This window comes from Tachyglossus aculeatus, chromosome 4, assembly GCF_015852505.1.
Source record: "Tachyglossus aculeatus isolate mTacAcu1 chromosome 4, mTacAcu1.pri, whole genome shotgun sequence".
NCBI lineage: Eukaryota > Metazoa > Chordata > Mammalia > Monotremata > Tachyglossidae > Tachyglossus > Tachyglossus aculeatus.
The window spans coordinates 102,522,670-102,543,531 of record NC_052069.1 but is presented as its reverse complement, the minus strand read 5'-3'; the positions used below and the strand labels follow the sequence as shown (position 1 = coordinate 102,543,531).

The window sequence follows — 20,862 nt, the reverse complement described above, 5'->3', positions numbered from 1 at the left end:
AGAACAGTGTTCTGCTCTTAGTAAGCACTTAATAAATACCATCATTATTATCATTATTATTTTTCCTTTCCCTCTGCTTTCCCCCCTTCCTCCTCCCAACCTTGCTCTTCCTCTCCTCCTCCTCCTCTTTTGGCTCCCTCTGATTCATTCACTCAATCGTATGGGCAAGTCACTTAACTACTCTGTACCTCAGTTCCCTCCTCTGTAAAATGGGGATGAAGACTCTGAGCTGTGAGCTGTCCCCACAGCACTTAGAACTGTTCTAATTAGTGCTTATTAGTAATAATAATTAGTAATAGTGCTTATTAAGTAAGCACTTAATAAATGCCATCATTATTAACAAATACCATCATTATTAGCATTATTATTTTTCCCTTCCCCCTGCTTTCGCCCCTTCCTCCTCCCAACCTTGCTCTTCCTCTCCTCCTCTCTTGGCTCCCTCTGATTCATTCACTCAATCGTATGGGCAAGTCACTTAACTTCTCTGTGCCTCAGTTCTCTCCTCTGTAAAATGGGGATGAAGACTGTGAGCGGTCCCCACAGCGCTTAGAACAGTGTTCAGCACATAGTAAGCACTTAATAAATGCCATCATTATTAGCATTATTATTTTCCCTTCCCTCTGCTTTCCCCCCTTCCTCCTCCCAACCTTGCTCTTCCTCTCCTCCTCCTCTCTTGGCTCCCTCTGATTCATTCATTCAACCCTATGGGCAAGTCACTTAACTACTCTGTACCTCAGTTCCCTCCTCTGTAAAATGGGGATGAAGAATCAATCAATTGTATTTACTGAGTGCTTACTGTGTACAGAGCACAGTATTAAGCGCTTGGGAAGTACAAGTCGGCAACACACAGAGACGGTCCCTACCCGTCTCAGTCCCCTCCTCTGTAAAATGGGGATTAGGAATCAATCAATCGTATTTATTGAGCGCTTACTGTGTGCAGAGCACTGTACTACGCGCTTGGGAAGTACAAGTCGGCAACATACAGAGACGGTCCCTACCCGCCTCAGTTCCCTCCTCTGTAAAATGGGGATTAAGAATCAATCAATCGTATTTATTGAGCGCTTACTGTGTGCAGAGCACTGTACTAAGCGCTTGGGAAGTAAAAGTCGGCAACACACAGAGACGGTCCCTACCCGCCTCAGTTCCCTACTCTGTAAAATGGGGATTAAGAATCAATCAATCGTATTTATTGAGCGTTTACTGTGTGCAGAGCACTGTACTAAGCCCTTGGGAAGTACAAGTCGGCAACACACAGAGACGGTCCCTACTCAACAGCGGGCTCACAGTCTAGAAAAGGGAGACAGAGAACCTAACATATTAACAAAATAAAATAAATAGAATAAGTACGTACAAGTAAAATAAACAGAGTAATAAATACGTACAAACATATATACAGGTGCTGTGGGGAAGGGAAGGAGGTAAGGCGGGGGGGATGGGAAGAGGAAGGAGGCCACTTCACTTCTCTGGGCCTCAGCTCTCTCATCTGTAAAATGGGGATTGAGGCTGTGAGCCCCACGTGAGATGAGGACTGTGTCCAACCCGATTTGCCTATACCCACCCCAGCGCTTAATGCTATTATTATTATTATTATCCCCACTTTACTGATGAGGTCACTGGGGCCCAGCGAAGTGACTTGCCCCAAATCCCCCAGCTGACAAATGGCGGTGACCTTTGACCCCCAAGCCGACTGTAGGGACCGTCTCTATATGTTGCCAACTTGCACTTCCCAAGCGCTTAGTATAGTGCTCTGCACACAGTGGGCGCTCAATAAATACGATTGATTGATTGATTTCCACCGAGCCACAACGCTTCTCTGAGGCTTCGGGCCCAGGCCCCATGGCCCTGAGTCACCGGGCCTGCGAGGCCTGCTAGGCCTTGGAAGCCATGGCCGGTCGCCCTCACCCCCCCGGCTCCGGGCCCTTCCCGTCCCGATAACTGCCGCCCCCGGCCCCTGTTCCGATACCTGCGGCAGTTATCGAAGGAAAAACCGCCCAGGGGAATGCTATCCACCGACACGGCCGCCATCTTCCTGAGGGGACCACTTCCTAGGCCGGGAAGGTGGAGCCTGAGGAAGAATCCCCAACTTCCGGCGGCGGCCATGGCCAAAGGGGGCGGGATGAGGGAGCCTGAAAATGGGAGAGGGGCAGTGCGCTCTCGTAATAATTCTAATAATGGCATTTATTGAGCGCTTACTACTACTACTAATAATAATAATGGCATTTATTAAGCGCTTACTATGTGCAAAGCACTGTTCTAAGCACTGGGGTAGATACAAGGTGAGGTTGGCCCCCAGGGAGCTCACAGTCTTAATCCCCGTTTTACAGATGAGGTAACTGAGGCATCCCCGTTTTACAGATGAGGTAACTGAGGCACAGAGAATCAATCAATCAATCGTGTTTATTGAGCGCTTACTGTGTGCAGAGCACTGGACGAAGCGCTTGGGAAGTCCAAGTTGGCAACATATAGAGACAGTCCCTACCCAACAGTGGGCTCACAGTCTAAAAGGGGGAGACGGAGAACCAAACCAAACATTACTAACAAAATAAAATAAAGAGAATAGATATGTACAAGTAAAATAAGTAAATAGAGTAATAAATATGTACAAACATATATACGATACAAGGTGATCAGGTTGTCCCCCAGGGGGCTCACAGTCTTAATCCCCGTTTTACAGATGAGGGAATTGAGGCACAGAGAAGTGAAGTGACTTGCCCAAAGTCACCCAGCTGACAGTTGGCAGAGTCAGGATTTGAACCCATGACCTCTGATTCCAAAGCCCGCGCTCTTTCCACTGAGCCACGTGACTTGCCCGAAGTCACACAGCTGACAATTGGCAGAGCCGGGGTTTGAACCCGTGACCTCTGACTCCAAATTCCGGGCTCTTTCCACTGAGCCACGCTGCTTCTCATAATGATGATGGTATTGGTTAAGCGCTTACTATGTGCCAAGCATTGTTCTAAGCGCTGGGGGGATGCAAGGTGATCAGGTTGTCCCAAGGGGGGGCTCATAGTCTTAAGCCTCATTTTACAGATGAGATACCTGAAGCACAGAGAATAATAATACAGATGAGGTAACTGAGGCACAGAGAATAATAATAATAATGGCATTTATTAAGTGCTAACTATGTGCAAAGCACTGTTCTAAGCACTGGGGAAGATACAAGGTGATCAGGTTGTCCCACGTGGTGCTCACAGTCTTAAGCCTCATTTTACAGATGAGGTAACTGAGGCACAGAGAATAATAATAATAATGGCATTTATTAAGTGCTTACTATGTGCAAAGAACTGTTCTAAGCTCTGGGGAGGTTAAAAGATATCAGGTTGTCCCACGAGAGGCTCACAGTCTTAATCCCCATTTTACAGGTGAGGTAACTGAGGCACAGAGAATAATAATAATAATGGCATTTATTAAGTGCTTACAATGTGCAAAGAACTGTTCTAAGCGCTGGGGAGGTTGAAAGATGATCAGGTTGTCTCATGAGAGGCTCACAGTCTTAATCCCCATTTTACAGATGAGGTAACGGAGGCCCAGAGATGTGACTTGCCCAAAGTCACACAGCTGACAATTGGCAGAGCTGAAATTTGAACCCATGACCTCTGACTCCAAAGCCCGTGCTCTTTCCATTGAGCCACGCTGCTTCACTATGGACAGTGCATGGGAGTCAGCGGGGCATAATAATAATGATGATGGTATTTGTTAAGCGCTCACTGTGAGCCAAGCACTGTTCTAAGCACTGGGGTAGTTACAAGGTAATCGGGTTGTCCCACTTGGGGCTCACAGTCTTACTCCCCATTTTATAGATGAGGGAAGTGAGGCCCAGAGAAGTGAAGTGACTTGCCCAAAGTCACACAGCTGACAAGGGGCAGAGCCGGGATTAGAACCCATGGCACGTGTCTGCTGTATGACCTTGGATAAATCGCTACACTTCTCCGTGCCTCAGTTACCTCAGCTGGAAAAGGGGGATTAACAGTGTGAGCCCCACACGGGAAAGGAGCTGTGCCCAACCCGATTTGCCTTGTATCTTCCCCAGCACTTAGTACAGTGCCAGGCACATGGTGAACTCTTGAATGGTTTAGTGGAAAGAGCATGGGCTTGGGAGTCGGAGGTCATGGGTTCTAATCCTGCCTCTGCCACTTATCAGCTGTGTGACTTTGGGCAAGTCACTTAATTTATCTGTGCCTCAGTTACCTCATCTGTAAAATGGGGATTAAGACTATGAGCCCCACGTGGGACAACCTGACCTCGTATCTACCCCAGCGCTTAGAACAGTGCTTTGCTCATAGTAAGCCCTTAACAAATACCATCATTATTATTATTATTAAAGGAGAGGAGAAAAGGAGGATTCCCATTTCTCTCCCTCAGAACCTCCTCTAAGATTGAGGAATGTCAGAGTGCCTGGGACATCTAGTGCCATTTTGGGCCCATATTTCCACCAACACCCACCCCTATACTCTAAAAATAATAATTTTAGTATTTATTACAAAATACAAAATACAATACCATAAAGTTTTTTTATGATATTTGTAAAGCATCTGCTATGTGCCAGGCAGGTCGTGGGTTCCAATCCCCAATCCCCCACATGTCTGTTGTATTACCTTGAGCAAGTCATTTCACTTCTTTGGGCCTCAGTTACCTCATCTGTAAAATGGGAATTGAGATTGAGAGCCCCATTTGGGACAGAGACTGTGTCCAACCTGATTTGCCTGTATCCACCCCAGCGCTTAGTACAGTGCTTGGCACATAGTAAGTGCTTAACAAATGTCATTATTATTATTTATGTATCCACATTTCCTTCTTCCTCCTCTCTGAAAATTATTTTAGTATTTATTTCCCTTCCTATATAGTTAGCGCCTTGAAGGCAAGGTTCCCAAGTTAATGTAGTGCTCTACACATATTAAGTATTAAATAAATACTGTCAATCGATTGAAATGTCAGGAGGGGAAGAGGCAAACTGAGCATCCTGATCTCTCTTTACTCTTTTTTTTATGTGGTACTTGTTAAGCACTTACTATGTATCAGGCGTTGTTCTAAGTACTGGAGTAGATTCGAGGTAAGCAGGTTGGATACAGTCCATGTCCCACATGGGGCTCACAGTCTTAATCCCCATTTTACAGATGAGGTAACTGAGTTACCAAGAAGTGAAGTGACTTGCCCGCGTTCACACAGCAGATAGCAGATAAGTGTCGACGAACCCACTGTTTTTATGAGAATCAATCAATCAATCAATTGTATTTATTGAGCGCTTACTGTATGCAGAGCACTGTACTAAGCGCTTGGGAAGTACAAGTCGGCAACACATAGAGACAGTCCCTACCCAACAGCGAGCTCACAGTCTAGAAGGCGGAGACAGAGAACAAAACCAAACATACTAACAGAAGCAGCATGGCATAGTGGATAGAGCACAGGCCTGTGAATCAGAAGGTTATGGGTTCTACTATCAGGTCTGCCACTTGTCTGCTGTGTGAACTTGAGCAAGTCACTTCACTTCTCTGTGCCTCAGTTACCTCATCTGTAAACTGGGGATTGAGACTGGGAGCCCCATGTGGGACAGGGACTGTGCCCAACCCGATCTGCTTGTATCCACCCCAGTGCTTAGTACAATCAATCAATCAATCAATCAATCGTATTTATTGAGCGCTTACTGTGTGCAGAGCACTGTACTAAGCGCTTGGGAAGTACAAGTTGGCAACATATAGAGACGGTCCCTACCCAACAGTGGGCTCACAGTCTAGAAGGGGGAGACAGAGAACAAAACAAAACATATTAACAAAATAAAATAAATAGAACAGATATGTACAAGTAAAATAAATAAATAAATACAGTAATAAATACATACAAACATATGTACATATATACAGGTGCTGTGGGGAAGGGAAGGAGGTAAGGCGGGGAGGATGGAGGGGGGAGGAGGGGGAGAGGAAGGAGGGCCTGGCACATAGTTAAGTGCTTAACAAATCCCATTATTATTATTATTATTATTATGATGTGATGGAGTCAGGATTAGAACCCAGGTCCTTCTGACTCCTAGACCCATGCTCTATCCACAAGGCCACACTGCTTCATGCTACTCTCCTAGCTAGATACACTCCTGCACCCTTGCCTGGCTAGGATGCGGAGTCCTTTTCCGTCCATCAGCCAGTTAATCAGTGAGTCTGTACTGAGCACCCATACCTGACAGAGCTGTCCACTTAGGGTAGTCAGTCATCTGGTTTTATGCTAGACTGGCCAGTTTTCAGCTGATCAATCAATCAATCAATCAATCGTATTTATTGAGCGCTTACTATGTGCAGAGCACTGTACTAAGCGCTTGGGAAGTACAAATTGGCATCACATAGAGACAGTCCCTACCCAATAGTGGGCTCACAGTCTAAAAGGGGGAGACAGAGAACAGAGCCAAACATACCAACAAAATAAAATAAGTAGGATAGAAATGTACAAGTAAAATAAATAAATAAATAAACAGAGTAATAAATATGTACAACCATATATACATATATACAGGTGCTGTGGGGAAGGGAAGGAGGTAAGACGGGGATGGAGAGGGGGACGAGGGGGAGAGGAAAGAAGGGGCTCAGTCTGGGAAGGCCTCCTGGAGGAGGTGAGCTCTCAGCAGGGCCTTGAAGGGAGGAAGAGAGCTAGCTTGGCGGATGGGCAGAGGGAGGGCATTCCAGGCCCGGGGGATGACGTGGGCCGGGGGTCGATGGCGGGACAGGCGAGAGCGAGGTACAGTGAGGAGATTAGTGGTGGAGGAGCGGAGGGTGCGGGCTGGGCAGTAGAAGGAGAGAAGGGAGGTGAGGTAGGAGGGGGCGAGGTGATGGAGAGCCTTGAAGCCCAGGGTGAGGAGTTTCTGCCTGATGCGCAGATTGATCGGTAGCCATTGGAGGTTTTTGAGGAGGGGAGTGATATGTCCAGAGCGTTTCTGGACAAAGATAATCCGGGCAGCAGCATGAAGTATGGATTGAAGTGGAGAGAGACATGAGGATGGGAGATCAGAGAGAAGGCTAGTGCAGTAGTCCAGACGGGATAGGATGAGAGCTTGAATTAGCAGGGTAGCGGTTTGGATGGAGAGGAAAGGGCGGATCTTGGCAATGTTGCGGAGCTGAGACCGGCAGGTTTTGGTGACGGCTTGGATGTGAGGGGTGAATGAGAGAGCGGAGTCGAGGATGACACCAAGGTTGCGGGCTTGTGAGACAGGAAGGATGGTAGTGCCGTCAACAGAGATGGGAAAGTCAGGGAGAGGACAAGGTTTGGGAGGGAAGACAAGGAGCTCAGTCTTCGACATGTTGAGCTTTAGGTGGCGGGCGGACATCCAGATGGAGATGTCCTGAAGGCAGGAGGAGATGCGAGCCTGGAGGGAGGGGGAGAGAGCAGGGGCAGAGATGTAGATCTGGGTGTCATCAGCGTAGAGGTGATAGTTGAAGCCGTGGGAGCGAATGAGGTCACCAAGGGAGTGAGTGTAGATTGAGAACAGAAGGGGACCAAGCACTGAACCTTGGGGAACTCCCACAGTAAGAGGATGGGAGGGGGAGGAGGAGCCTGCAAAAGAGACTGAGAAAGAACGACCAGAGAGGTAAGAGGAGAACCAGGAGAGGACTGATCTGTCCAGTATGTGTACAGCACTGGATGCCTTTATGTCAGGAATTTCAATTTACACCTCCCAGGTTCCCTATGCTCCCACCAGTAAATTCTGCAGCTTGGAAATGGCAGCAGTGGGCAGATGGGCCTGGGAGAGGTAAAATAACGATTTTGAGGAAAATGGGGAGTTCAGGGGTGTGTGTACCCTCCAGAAAAATGCCCCAGCTTTGGGCAAACTCAGTGTACTGCTACAAACTAGCACATATAACATTATCATGTTATGTTACATGCCTGGCATCATCATCATCATCATCATCATTATGGTATTTGTTAAAGTCTTCCCTATATGTCAAGCGCTCTACTAAGTGCTGGGGCAAATACAAGATTATCAGGTCCCTCATAGGGCTCACAGTCCAAATAGGAAGGAGAACAGGTATTGAATCCCCATTTTGCAGATAAAGGAACTAAGGCAAAGACTGAGGTAACTTGCCCAAGGTCACAGCAGGGAAATGGCAGAGCCAGGACTGGAACTCAGGTCCTCTGATTCTCAGGCCTGTGCTCTTTCCGCTCAGCCAAGCTGCTAGCCTAATGCAGGTGATGTCACATACATCTCATGTATCTCATCTCTAGACTGTGAGCTCGTTGTGGGCAGGAATGTGTTGTTATATTGTACTCTCCCAAGTGCTTAGTACAGTGTTTTGCACACAGTAAGCGCTCAATAAATATGATTGAATGCCCATTATTCTCCAGTGCTACCAGCGGCCACCCTCCCCACACTCAGCAGATGTCACAGGCTTCCACTGGCCTTGTCTCACAGGCTGGCAGACCGAGATTAAGCTGGCCAATGCAGCCTTCCCTACCTCACCAAGTTAAGCCTCTTGAATCAATGAGGTGGCAGCCCCTAGTAAATGCAGCGGTTGTGTACTGAACATGCACAAAGTCCCTATGCACTCCTGGGATCACGATGCTGGCAATCCGGGGAGAGAAAAGTGCACGATGTTCCTGGAAAATGGAATCAGTTTCCTTCAGGCCATGGTGCATCAAGAAGCTTATAATTTAATTGGAGAGAAGAGACAAAAAAAAATATGCAGTATATAAGTCCAAATGTCCTAAGGCCCAAGTTTACCCTCTGCTAGTAAGTGAAGCAGTTTGGAAGATTCATTAACTCTTTCGGACCTCTAGGAGATCTTTTAGTGCCTCGCAACCCTGTATGTACAGTGTAGATGGCAATGCACTAAAAGATGCTAATGATCAGTAAGCATTAGTGTTTCTCTCTAAGAGTCTGATTACCAGTGAGTAACTTTAGGAAAAGGGGGAAGAGCGGTCATCCAGAGAGGAACTGTTTCCTAAACATATCGAACCACAAAATATCTTCCCTCCACAATGCATTGAAGGAGCCTGATGGAGTGGATAGAGCACAGGCCTGGTAGTTATAATAATAATAATAATAATAATGATGGAATTTGTTAAGCGCTTACTATGTGCCTAGCACTGTTCTAAGTACTGGGAGGGATACAAGGTAACCAGGTTGTCCCACATGGAACTCACAGTCTTAATCCCCATTTTCCAGATGAGGGAATTGAGGCACAGAGAAGTTAACTGACTTGCCCAAAGTCACACAGCTGACAAGTGGTGGAGCCAGGATTAGAACCATGACCTCTGACTCCCAAGCCTGTGCTCTTTCCACTGAACCACACTGTTTTGCGAAGGTCATGGGTTATAATCTTTGTCTGCTGTATGACCTTGGTCAAGTAACTTCACTTCTCTGCACCTCAGTTACTTCATCTGTATAATGGGGATTGAGACTATGAGCCCCATGCGGGACAGGCACTATGTTCAACCTGATTTGCTTGTGTCCACCCTATTGCTTAGTACAGTGCCTGACACAAAATAAGTACTTAACAAATACCATAATTATTATTATTATTATTATTACTCTGTTGCTCAGACCTTTTTTAAAAAAAATTGTTCTGCTCACATCTCCCCATTCTTCAAAAACCTCCAATGGTTGCCCATCCATCCATCTCCACATTAAATAGAAACTCTTTACTGAGGACTTTAAGTCACTTAAATAGTTCCTTCTTCACTGATCTCCTATTACAGACTAATCCACACACTTTGCTCCTCTAGCACCAACCTACTAACTGTGCCTCAATCTCGTCTCTCTTAACACCGACCCCTTGCTCACATCTTCCCTCTAGCCTGTAACTCCCTCCTACTTCATATTCAACAGACCATCATTTTCCCAATCTTTGAAAACCTAGTAAAGGCATATCTCCTCCAGAGAGTCTTCCCTGATTAATCTCTCATCTCCCCATCCTATTCCTCCCCCAATTCTGCCTCACCTATGTGTTCAGATCCATAACTCTAAACACTTTGACACTCAATCCACTTTCATAGCACATATGTACATATATGTTCTGTTGTTTTCCCTATCTGTAATATATTTGAATAGATGCCTCCTCCAGTAGATTACAAGCTCTTTGTGGGCAGAGATCATGTCTACCAACTCTATTGTATTGTACTGTCCCAAATAGTATAGTGCTCTGCATAGAGTAAATGCCAATAAATACCACTGATTGATTAATTGACTAACAAAATGAAACTTTTTATGGTATTTGTAAATTGCTTACTAAATTGCTTACTAAGTGCCAGGCACTGTACTAAATTCTCGGGTAGATACATGTAAATCAGGTTGGACATAATCCCTATCACAATCTTCATCCCCATTTTACAAATAAGGTTATGAGGCACAGAGAGGTTAAATGACTTGCCTAAGGTCACACAACAGACATATGGCGGAGTCAGGATTAGAACCTGACTTAGAAACATGAGACAAAGAAGAAATAAATAAAAAAATAAACAAAAAGGATGGAAATTAAAAGGTTTTTACAAGAAAAGAAATAAATTTGCATTAAATGAACAGCAAAAGAAAAGAAACAATTGACTCATGGGGAAAATTTGAGAAAGAGAAAAAACATAATTATCCATGAGGGAAACAGCAAATATTTTGGAAAAACAGAGTTTTTTCAAGTCAATAAAATGACTAAAAAGGAAGAAATATGATTTGGATAAAAGAGAATACCAAAGGAAAATATACTATGAAATAGCAAAGAAGGTAAAAGGAAATTCTCAAAAAGAAAAGTAATAATAAAAATAAAGGTTAAATGAATAATAAGCAAAAACAAATTTTGGCAGAAAAGCTAGAGAAAGGGAAATAAGGTATTTGCCACCTGAAAGAAAACCCTAGAAAAAGAAGAAAAACTGCAAAAGAAAGATTGTCTTCAAAAACTGAAACTGATATCACAACAATTCTGGGTGGTCAAAAAAATTTGAACCAAAAACTCAAAGCAAAAAAGTAAGAGGGTAAGCAGGTGTGAAAAATAAACTAATATAAATAATCTACAAAGACAAGGCACAACCCCAGGTGTTTAAAAATAAAAGTAAGCTTATAAGTAAAAGTAGGAATCCAAATGTACCCACTAGAGTGTGTGGAAGGAATCATCTTGAAAAACCATAACAAGTAGACAATTGAAGGGAGGAGAGGAATGGATGATCCCATCACTCGGCTCTCTAATACTAAACTCTAACTCCAAATGAAAAATGATTCGGGTTTCCTGAATTTGATCCATTATTCCTGGCAGGACAGAACATGAGAAAGTCCAGCATCTGTCATTCTAATAGAGAAATTAGAGAGGGGGGAAGAGGGAGCTACAGAAGGACAGGAGAAAAGGTTGGACTAAGAGATAAATAAGGCCAAATTGAGACCTGAAAGTCTGGAGGCTCCCAGCTCAAAGTCCAACTCTTCCTGCCTCCACACACACTCCTCTCCCTGACAGGGCTGTGATAAAAAGGGAGGGGAAGAGTGCCTTGATGTTTGATACATGTCCTCATCATCTCCCCCTCCCACCTTCCCCCAGGGTTGTTATGGCAGCCTCCTTGTTGGTCATCCCCCTACCAGCCTCTCACCTTTTCAGCCTATCTTACATGAAAATGCTCATCCGGGTCACCCTACCAATCTGCTTCCCCATTGAAGGTGGAATGGGGTGCTCTGCATTCAGCCCTGGGCATCGGGCTTGGTATGTTGCTTCCCCCCAGCCCCTGCAAGTTCGAGCCCATGGGCAAGGGATTTTCCTGGGCTTCTGAATTTTCTAATAAAAAAAATGCCACATCCCGGTGGCAGCCAAAGCATCCCACAATGTGATGGTTGCTAAGGAGACAGCGCTCCTTTCTCTTTCTTTTCATGCATAACAGATATAAATAGACACAGCAATCCTAGGTAAAGTTCTGCTGCATAAATTACAGCAGCTGGTCCGCTGCTCTGGGCTACTCAGCATCCCTTTTCTAAAGCACCTTAGTTCCCTTGCATGGCAAAGAGCTAAATCCTCTCAAAATCGTGGTTCATGGGTTTTCTGTGCAGGCGGCTTTCAGCTTCTAAAGAAAGCTCCCTAACGATGGAGGAAAAGAGGTGAGGCTGGAGATTAACTCTTTCTGAGCTGGGGCCAAATTCATAGGAAATACACCTTTCTTCAACTCTACCTTGCCCATTTTAAAATAATATCTCCCTAACACATCCCAGTAACACTTATATGCATATATTTAAATATCTTTGTTTCATTTACCTGTAATTTATTTTAGTAACCGTCTCCCTCACTAAACTGTATGCTCCCTGAAGGACACAACCATGCTTATTAATTCTATTGTACCCTCCCAAATACTTATACAGTGCTCTGCATAGAGTAAGTCCTCAGTAAACACCATTGATTGCTCAATCAATCATATTTATTGATCATCTACTGTGTGCACAGTACATATTTACTATTCTGTTAATGATGTGCATATAGCTTCAATTCTATTTGTTCTGACGATTTTGACACCTGTCTGCATGTTTTGTTTTGTGTCTGTCTCCCCTTTCTAGACTGTGATCCCGTTGTTAGGTAGGGACTGTCCCTATATGTTGCCGACTTGTACTTCCCAAGCACTTAGTACAGTGTTCTGCACACAGTAAGCGCTCAATAAATATGATTGAATGAATGAATGAATGAATGAATGCATAGCACTGTATTAAGCACTTGGGAGAGTACAATATAACAGGGTTGGTAGTCATGATCCCTGTCCATGACAAACTTACAAACTAGAGAAGTAGCCAGACATTAATATAAATATAAATATTTATTTATAAATATATATAAATATTTATATATTTATATGTAGATATAAATATATATGTACATAAGTGCTATGGGATTGAGGGTGGGGCAAATATCAAATGCCTGAAGGTCACAGATACAAGAGCATAGACATCACAGAAGGGAGAGGAAGCCAGGGAAAAGAGGGCTGATGGATTGAAAACATCAAATGTTTCTTTCTGAGAATTGGAACAGACTTGTGGGAAAGGGAAAAAACTGCACCTGGCACAGGCTGATGATGTTGGACCAGCAACCCCAACTCAGCAGTCCAGAGGCATTTGGAAGGGGTCACCAGAAATGTAGCACCAGTCCCCACGGGTTGGACCTCCATGCCTTGCTGGGTACTCTCCTCCCTAGCAATAACCGCTTCCTCACACCATCTAACACAGTCTAACCCCTTGATGTTAATTGTGGTATTTGATAAGCACTTACTGTGTATCAATAACTGTACTAAACGCTGGGGTAGATACAAGATAATCAGGCCACAGATGGGGCTCACAGCCTGAGTAGAGGTGAAAACAGGCATTGAATCCCCATTTTGCAGATGAGGAAACTGAGGCACAGAGAAGTTAAGTGACTTGCCAAAGGTCACACGGCAGGTGGAACAAGGATTAGAACTTCTGACTCCCAGTCCTGTGATCTTTCCACCAGAATACAATGCTTCTCTTTGCCAAACCATATTGCTCCCCTCCAGAGCCCTTCTAAAATGCTACCTTCTCCAGGAGGCATTCTCTGATTAATCCTATCTTCAAGGCTCTACTAAACTCTCAGCCACATCGGTCCTGTCCTCTCTTGTCTTATGCTGTCGAGTCGTCTTTGACCCATAGCGATTCCATGGACACATCCATGGAGATCCAGAAGGCCCCACCTCCATCTGCAATCATTCCGGTAGTGTATCGATAGAGTTTTCTTAATAAAAATGCAAAAGTGGTTTACCATTGCCTCCTTCCATGCAGTAAACTCGAGTCTCTGCCCTCGACTCTCTCCCATGCCACTGCTGCCCAACACATGTGAGTTTTGACTCGTAGCAGGTTGTCTTCCACTTGTTAGCTACTGCCCAAGCTAGGAATGGAATGGGTATGCCTCTGCTTGACTCTCCCTCCCAAAGCCAAGACTGGTAGAGTACTGGAAACTCTCCAGGTGTGATCCTGAGAAGGGCAGCCACGTTGGTACTTTTATACAGTTATCTATTAATTTGTTAGGAATGTAGCAGCCAGTTAGGTTAAGTAGGTAGAGCTATTCACAGGATATTAACTGTTGCATATTCATCATTCATTCATTCATTCATTCTATCGTATTTATTGAGCACTTACTGTGTGCAGGGCACTGTACTAAACGCTTTGGGAAGTACAAATCTGCAACATATAGAACCGGTCTGCTTGTCTGCCCAGCTTATAACTAGGAAAAGATCACAACTCATAGTTCTATTGAGTATTCATTTATTCATTCAATCATATTTATTGAGTGCTTACTGTGTGCAGAGCACTGTACTAAGTGCTTGGGAAGTACAAGTTGGCAACATATAGAGACAGTCCCTACCCAACAGTGGGTTAGAAGGGCTAAACAGTGTCTAGAAGGGGGAGACAGACAACAAAACAAAACATATTAACAAAATAAAATAAATAGTATAGTAAATATGTACAAGTAAAATAGAGTAATAAATCTCCTCACAGGTGCTGCGGGGAGGGGAATGAGGTAGGGCGGGGGGAATGGGGAGGGGGAGGAGGGAGGGAGGAAGGAGGGGGCTCAGTCTGGGAAGGCCTCCTGGAGGAGGTGAGCTCTCAGTAGGGCTCTGACGGGAGGAAGAGAGCTAACTTGGCAGATGTGTGGAGGGAGGACATTCCAGCCCAGGGGAAGGACATGGGCCAGGGGTCGACAGCGGGACAGGTGAGAACGAGGCACAGTGAGGACGTTAGCAGCAGAGGAGCGGAAGGTGCGGGCTGAGCTGTAGAAGGAAAGAAGGGAGGTGAGGTAGGAGGGGGTGAGGTGATGGAGAACCTTGAAGCCAAGAGTGAGGAGTTTTTGCCTGATGCATAGGTTGATTGGTAGCCACTGGAGATTTTTAAGGAGGGGAGTAACATGCCCAGAGCATTTCTGCACAAAGATGATCCGGGCAGCAGCTTGAAGTATAGATTGAAGTGGAGAGAGACAGGAGGATGGGAGATCAGAGAGGAGGCTGATGCAGTAATCCAGCCGGGATAGGATGAGAACCTCAGAACCCTTACAGAAAGTAGGCAATACCTGTTTTCCCCCTACTTAGACTATAAGCACCATTAGAACAGTGCTTTGCACATAGTAAGCACTTAATAAACGCCATTATTATTATTATTATTATTATGTAGGTTGAAGACTGTGTCCAACCTGATTAAATTGTATCTACTCCCATGCTTAGAACAGTATTTGACATATAGTAAGCACTTAATAAATACCATTTGTAGAAAAAGCAGACAAGGGGCAGAGTCACGATTAGAACCCAGGTCCTCCGACTCCTACGTCCATGCTCTTTCCATAAGCCACGCTGCTTCTCAGGACAGCTTCAATCCAACCAATAAATCAATTAATCTATCAGTGGTCTTTATTGATCACTAAATGTGTGCAAAGCATTGTACTAAGCAGTTGGGAGAGTACACTTCAACACAGTTTGTAGACATGTTTCCTGCTTACAAGGAGCTTATGATTCAGTTTACCATCACAATGACCCTCAAAGCATCCTATTGCCATTCTCTGAAAAGAAGAAAAGAGCACTAGGCTGGATGGGACCAGCAATGGCAAGATACTAATCAATGTTCTGCTGATCCTAGGTCAAAGGAAAACCATCTGACTCCCAGGCTGAAGTTCACTCCTTCCTGCTCTTCCATCCTAAGCACTCATCATTCTTGCTTCTGGCTCCCTTAGGGGAATAAGAGTGGACTTGGCAAAGCTATCAGGGTGGCCCTGGTGGACCCCTGGAAAGTGGTTGGGCAGAAGCAGGTGTACCTTCTACCCAGTGTTTGAAGTGGCCATAATAGTACATCAACAGACACCCAAAGAACTCCCCTTGAAGTAGCGCTTGCTGAAAAACAGCCTACACAGAGAACTCAATCCATCAACCAATCGTATTTACTGAGTGCTTGCTGTGTGCAGAGCACTGTACTAAGCTCTTGGGAGAGTACAATATAACAGAGTTGGTAAACACATTCCTTGCCCACAGCGAGGCTCAAAAGTAGTTTTTTTACATTATTTGATTAGTGATTTATAATAAAAAAGAATCCACAAAAGATAAAAGTTTTCTTTTTTAGAGAGGATGAGTGAAGCTGTGCAAATTGACCTACCAGTGAATCAAGTTTCTATTTCATTAAGCGTCAGTTTTGTTGAAGGATTTTAAAAAATGAACACAAGACCTGAGCACTCAAGCATTCAAGCACTTCTTCAGATCAGAGATTTTTTAATGGTATTTATAAAATGCTTACTATGTGTCAATGTTTTAAGCTATGTCAGATAACAATTAATTAAGTTGGACGCAGTCCTTTTTTTGCATGGAGATCACAGTCTAAGTGAAAGGCTCACAGTAAAATGTGTATCTACCCCAGCATTTAGACTAATGCTTGACACATAGTAAGTGCTTAACAAATACCATAGAAATACCAAAAACAAGCAAAAAGTGTGTTGAAGAATAGACAATGGGACTCAAGACCACCACTCCAGAATTCAGAAGTTGCTTAGGAAAAAGTTCACACACAAAGGAAGTAAGATCATATCAATCAATCATTCAATCTATCATATTTTTTGAGCACTTACTGTGTGCAGAGCACTGTACTGAGCACTTGGGAGAGTACAATATAACAGAATTGGTAGATATGTTCCCTGCCCACAACAAGCTTACAGTCTGGGGGGGGGTGGGGGTGATCACATGATGAGGCAGAGAGGAAACTTGTCCCAGGAGGGATTAGATTCTTCCCTTGGATAATCAAACATAACCTTCCTCAAAGTCGAGCGTAGAATGCACTTCCTGGAATTGGGGAAGAGCACAAAATAATTTCCATACACCGCTCAATGCTGAAAGCCCACTTCTGCCTCCAAAGTGCCTTCCTGCCAAAGTAGATGGAGGATTGGATGGTACCTCAATTCTTTTCACTCAGTCACTGAGTGGGGAAAGGAAATTTGTTAGCACTTTCTTTAATAAACATTACAGACCTGATCTCTACCAAACATTACAACTCCAGTGGGACTAAGACAGATGCCTTGTGTTGAGGACTTGGCGTCAGTAAGCCATTCTACCACTGTGACTCCATTTTCTGTCTAATGTATTTATTTCTCACATGGAGATGTGGTGTTAATTACTCTCCCGAGATGCAGAATAACCATCTCCCTTTTTAGCTGCACTGAGGTGTAAAATTCGTGTGAAACTCTTTGGGGGATTTTTTTTTAAAAAATGCATTTTGGTTTAAAATGATTTAATGGCAGAACAGGCTGTGGTTTTGCTGCTGATTATGTTTTCAGAAACGAGGAGTAGAAGTAGGACAGAAGCCATGTGCCACAGGCCAGTTTCCCTCATGACCCATAGGTGGTACACACCTGAATAACAATAAATATTATTACATTTGTTAAGCACTTACTATGTGCCAAGTACTGTGAGAGATACCATATGATCAGATGGTACACAGCCCCTGTCTCACATGGGGCTCACAGTCAAAAGGGGAGGGGGAACAGATGAGGAATCTGATACCCTGGGAAACTAGGTGACTTGCCCAAGGTCGCACAGCAGGCAAGTGGCAGAACTGGGATTAGAACCTGCACCTCCCACCTGCTTCTTCCACTAGGCCACACCGCTTCTCCTTAAATGGCTTTCTCGTCCTACTGAGTGCCAACAGGAGGCAAATCCCTCCTCTCTGTCCTCTCCCTCCCATCCACCCATACCGCTGACCCAGCCCACAGGAGCAGAAGGTGAGCAGAAGCCTGCCTTCCCACCTTTTCCATCCCTGGGAAAGCTATAGTGGTTTGTATAGTGGTTTGCCTGGAGCAGTGAGGCTCTTATGGATTGCCCTCTTCTAGTACTGTTTGGTAGATATAGTTAATACATTTGCACTTTTCATTGTGTTGTATGAATGTGTTTCCATTGTGGTTCCATGATATTCTTCTATTACATATGTTGTCTTCTCCCACTTAGATGGCGGGCATTTTGTGAACCAGGCACTGGGTCTTATTTTAATAATCTTGCATTTACCCTGGTGTTTCACACTGAGTTTAGCATATAGTAAGTCCATGCTTAATATGAATGGAGATGTGTTGTTGATTCTCCTCCTCAGCACAGAGTAGCCATCTCCCTTCTTAGATGCACTGTGTAACTTGTGTGAAACAGTAATAATCATAATATAAACAAGATTTTGTTAGCTTAATGGGTTATGAAGTAGATAGGGAGACAGGAAAACCACAGAGCTATGATTCAGGAGTTGTGGGTTTGAGCCCCAGTTCCACCTCTGGCCTACACTGTGTGACCTTAAGCACTTCACTTAGTCACTCTGAGCCTCAGTTTCCTCATCTGAAAAATGGGCATAAGAGGGACTGTGAGTCCAATATTCGACAGGGACTGCGACTGATCTCATAACCTTTTAACTACCCCAATGCTTAACACATAGTAAGGACTTAAGAAACGACATAATTATTACGATTATTATTAGGAGCAGTTTACCGACCAAGATGACCTAAATAGAAGTCAAGCTGGACTCCTAGGATCCCTGAGTACAGACCCTGAGTCCAGACACTAAGGTAGAGAACTCCATGGGAAGCTTGAGTGGAGGGCTCTGAACAGCAGCATGGCCTGGGTTATAATTCTGGCTCTGCCAAATTCATTCATTCATTCATTCAATCATATTTATTGAGCGCTTACTGTGTGCAGAGCACTGTACTAAGTGCTTGGTAAGTACAAGTTGGCAACATACAGAGACGGTCCCTACCCAACAGTCTAGAAGGGGGAGACAGACTACAAAACAAAACATACTAACAAAATAAAATAAATAGAATAAATATGTACAAGTAAAATAAACAAATAGAGTAATAAATACATACAAACATATATACATATATACAGGTGCTGTGGGGAGGGGAAGGAGGTAAGGCGAGGGGGATGTGGAGGGGGAGAAAGGGGAGAGGAAGGAGGAGGCTCAGTCTGGGAAGGCCTCCTGGAGGAGGTGAGCTCTCAGTAGGGCTTTGAAGGGAGGAAGAGAGCTAGCTTGGCAGATGTGTGGAGGGAGGGCATTTCAGGTCAGGGGGATGACATGGGCTGGGGGTTGATGGCGGGACAGGCGAGAATGAGGCACAGTGAGGAGATTAGCAGCAGAGGAGCGGAGGGTGCGGGCTGGGTTGTAGAAGGAGAAAAGGGAGGTGAGGTAGGAGGGGGGCAAGGTGATGGACAGCCTTGAAGCTGAGAGTGAGGAGTTTTTGCCTAATGCGCAGGTTGATTGGTAGCCACTGGAGATTTTTGAGGAGCAACATGCCCAGAGCGTTTGTGCACAAAGACAATCCGGGCAGCGGCATGAAGTATGGATTGAAGTGGGGAGAGACAGGAGGATGGGAGATCAGAGAGGAGGCTGATGCAGTAATCCAGTCGGGATAGGATGAGATATTGAACGAGCAGGGTAGCAGTTTGGATGGAGAGGAAAGGGCGGATCTTGGCGATGTTGCAGAGGTGAGACCAGCAGGTTCTGGTGACAGACTGGATGTGAGGGGTGAACGAGAGAGCAGAGTTGAGGATGACACCAAGTTTGCGGGCTTGCAAGACGGGAAGGATGAAAGTGCCATCAACAGTGATGGGAAAGTCAGGGAGAGGGCAGGGTTTGGGAGGGAAGATAAGGAGTTCAGTCTTGGACATGTTGAGTTTTAGATGGCGGGCAGACATCCAGATGGAGATGTCTTGAAGGCAGGAAGAGATATGAGCCTGGAGGGAGGGAGAGAGAGCAGGGGCAGAGATGTAGATTTGGGTGCCATCAGCATAGAGATGATAGTTGAAGCCATGGGAGCGAATGAGTTCACCAAGGGAGTGAGTGTAGATTGAGAACAGAAGGGGACCAAGAACTGACCCTTGAGGAACCCCTACAGTAAAGGGATGGGAGGGGGAGGAGGATCCCGCAAAAGAGACGGAGAATGAATGGCCGGAGAGATAAGAGGAGAACCAGGAGAGGACAGAGTCCGTGAAGCCAAGGTTGGATAGCGTGTTGAGGAGAAGGGGGTGGTCCACAGTGTCAAAGGCAGCTGTGAGGTCGAGGAGGATTAGAATAGAGTAGGAGCCATTAGATTTGGCAAGCAGGAGGTCATTGGTGACCTTTGAGAGGGCAGTTTCTGTGGAATGTAGGGGACAGAAGCCAGATTGGAGGGGGTCAAGGAGAGAGTTGGCGTTGAGGAATTCGAGGCAGTGTGTGTAGATGACTCGTTCAAGGAGTTTGGAATGGAATGGTAGGAGGGAGATAGGGCGATAACTAGAAGGGGAGGTGGGGTCAAGAGAGGTTTTGGTAGGATGGGAGAGACGTGGGCATGTTTGAAGGCAGAGGGGAAGGAACCAGTGGAGAGTGAGCGGTTGAAGATGGAAGTTAAGGAGGGGAGAAGGGATGGAGCGAGAGATTTCATAAAATGAGAGGGAATGGGGTCAGAAGCATAGGTGGCCGTAGTAGCACTTGAGAGGAGGGAGAGATCTCATCTGAGGAGACTGCTGGGAAGGATGGGAGAGTAGCAGAGAGGGTTGAGAGCCGGAGGGTTGGAGAAGGGGCGGGGAGTGACTTTGGGGAGCTCAGACCTGATGGATTTAATTTTATAAAGGAAGTAGGAGGCCAGATCGTTGGGGGTGAGTGAAGGAAGAGGGGGAGGAACAGGGGGCCTGTGAAGGGAGTTAAATGTATGGAAGAGCTGATGGGGATGATGGGTATGGGTGTCAATAAGGGAGGAGAAATAGTTTTGTCTGGCAGAGGAGAGGGCAGAGTTAAGGCAGGAAAAGATAAACTTGAAGTGAACGAGGTTGGCATGGTGTTTAGACTTTTGCCAGCAGCGTTCAGCAGCTGGAGCATAAGAGCCAAGGAGGCAGAGAGAGGCAGTGATCCAGAGCTGTGGGTTAGTGGTACGAGAGCAGCGA

General features: G+C 45.2%; 2 protein-coding genes and 1 non-coding gene across 3 annotated transcripts in view; 1 reads left to right on the top strand and 2 right to left on the bottom strand.

Moving 5' to 3' along the window:
- The window catches only part of PSMB7 (proteasome 20S subunit beta 7), a 68,837-nt gene extending 66,794 nt beyond the window's left edge, over positions 1–2,043 (bottom strand). Inside the window, exon 1 of the mRNA XM_038745988.1 lies at positions 1,964–2,043. Coding sequence (XP_038601916.1) covers positions 1,964–2,025 — 62 coding nt within the window. The 5' untranslated portion in view covers positions 2,026–2,043. The remainder of the gene's footprint in view (positions 1–1,963) is intronic.
- A 6,462-nt stretch (positions 2,044–8,505) lies between these two features.
- ADGRD2 (adhesion G protein-coupled receptor D2) overlaps positions 8,506–20,862 on the top strand; it is an 82,675-nt gene continuing 70,318 nt past the window's right edge. The window contains exon 1 of the mRNA XM_038745654.1: positions 8,506–8,610. Coding sequence (XP_038601582.1) covers positions 8,506–8,610 — 105 coding nt within the window. The remainder of the gene's footprint in view (positions 8,611–20,862) is intronic.
- Positions 13,785–13,922, bottom strand: LOC119927826. Its single transcript, XR_005450795.1, has one exon. It is a non-coding gene; the product is annotated as a small nucleolar RNA SNORA7 (small nucleolar RNA).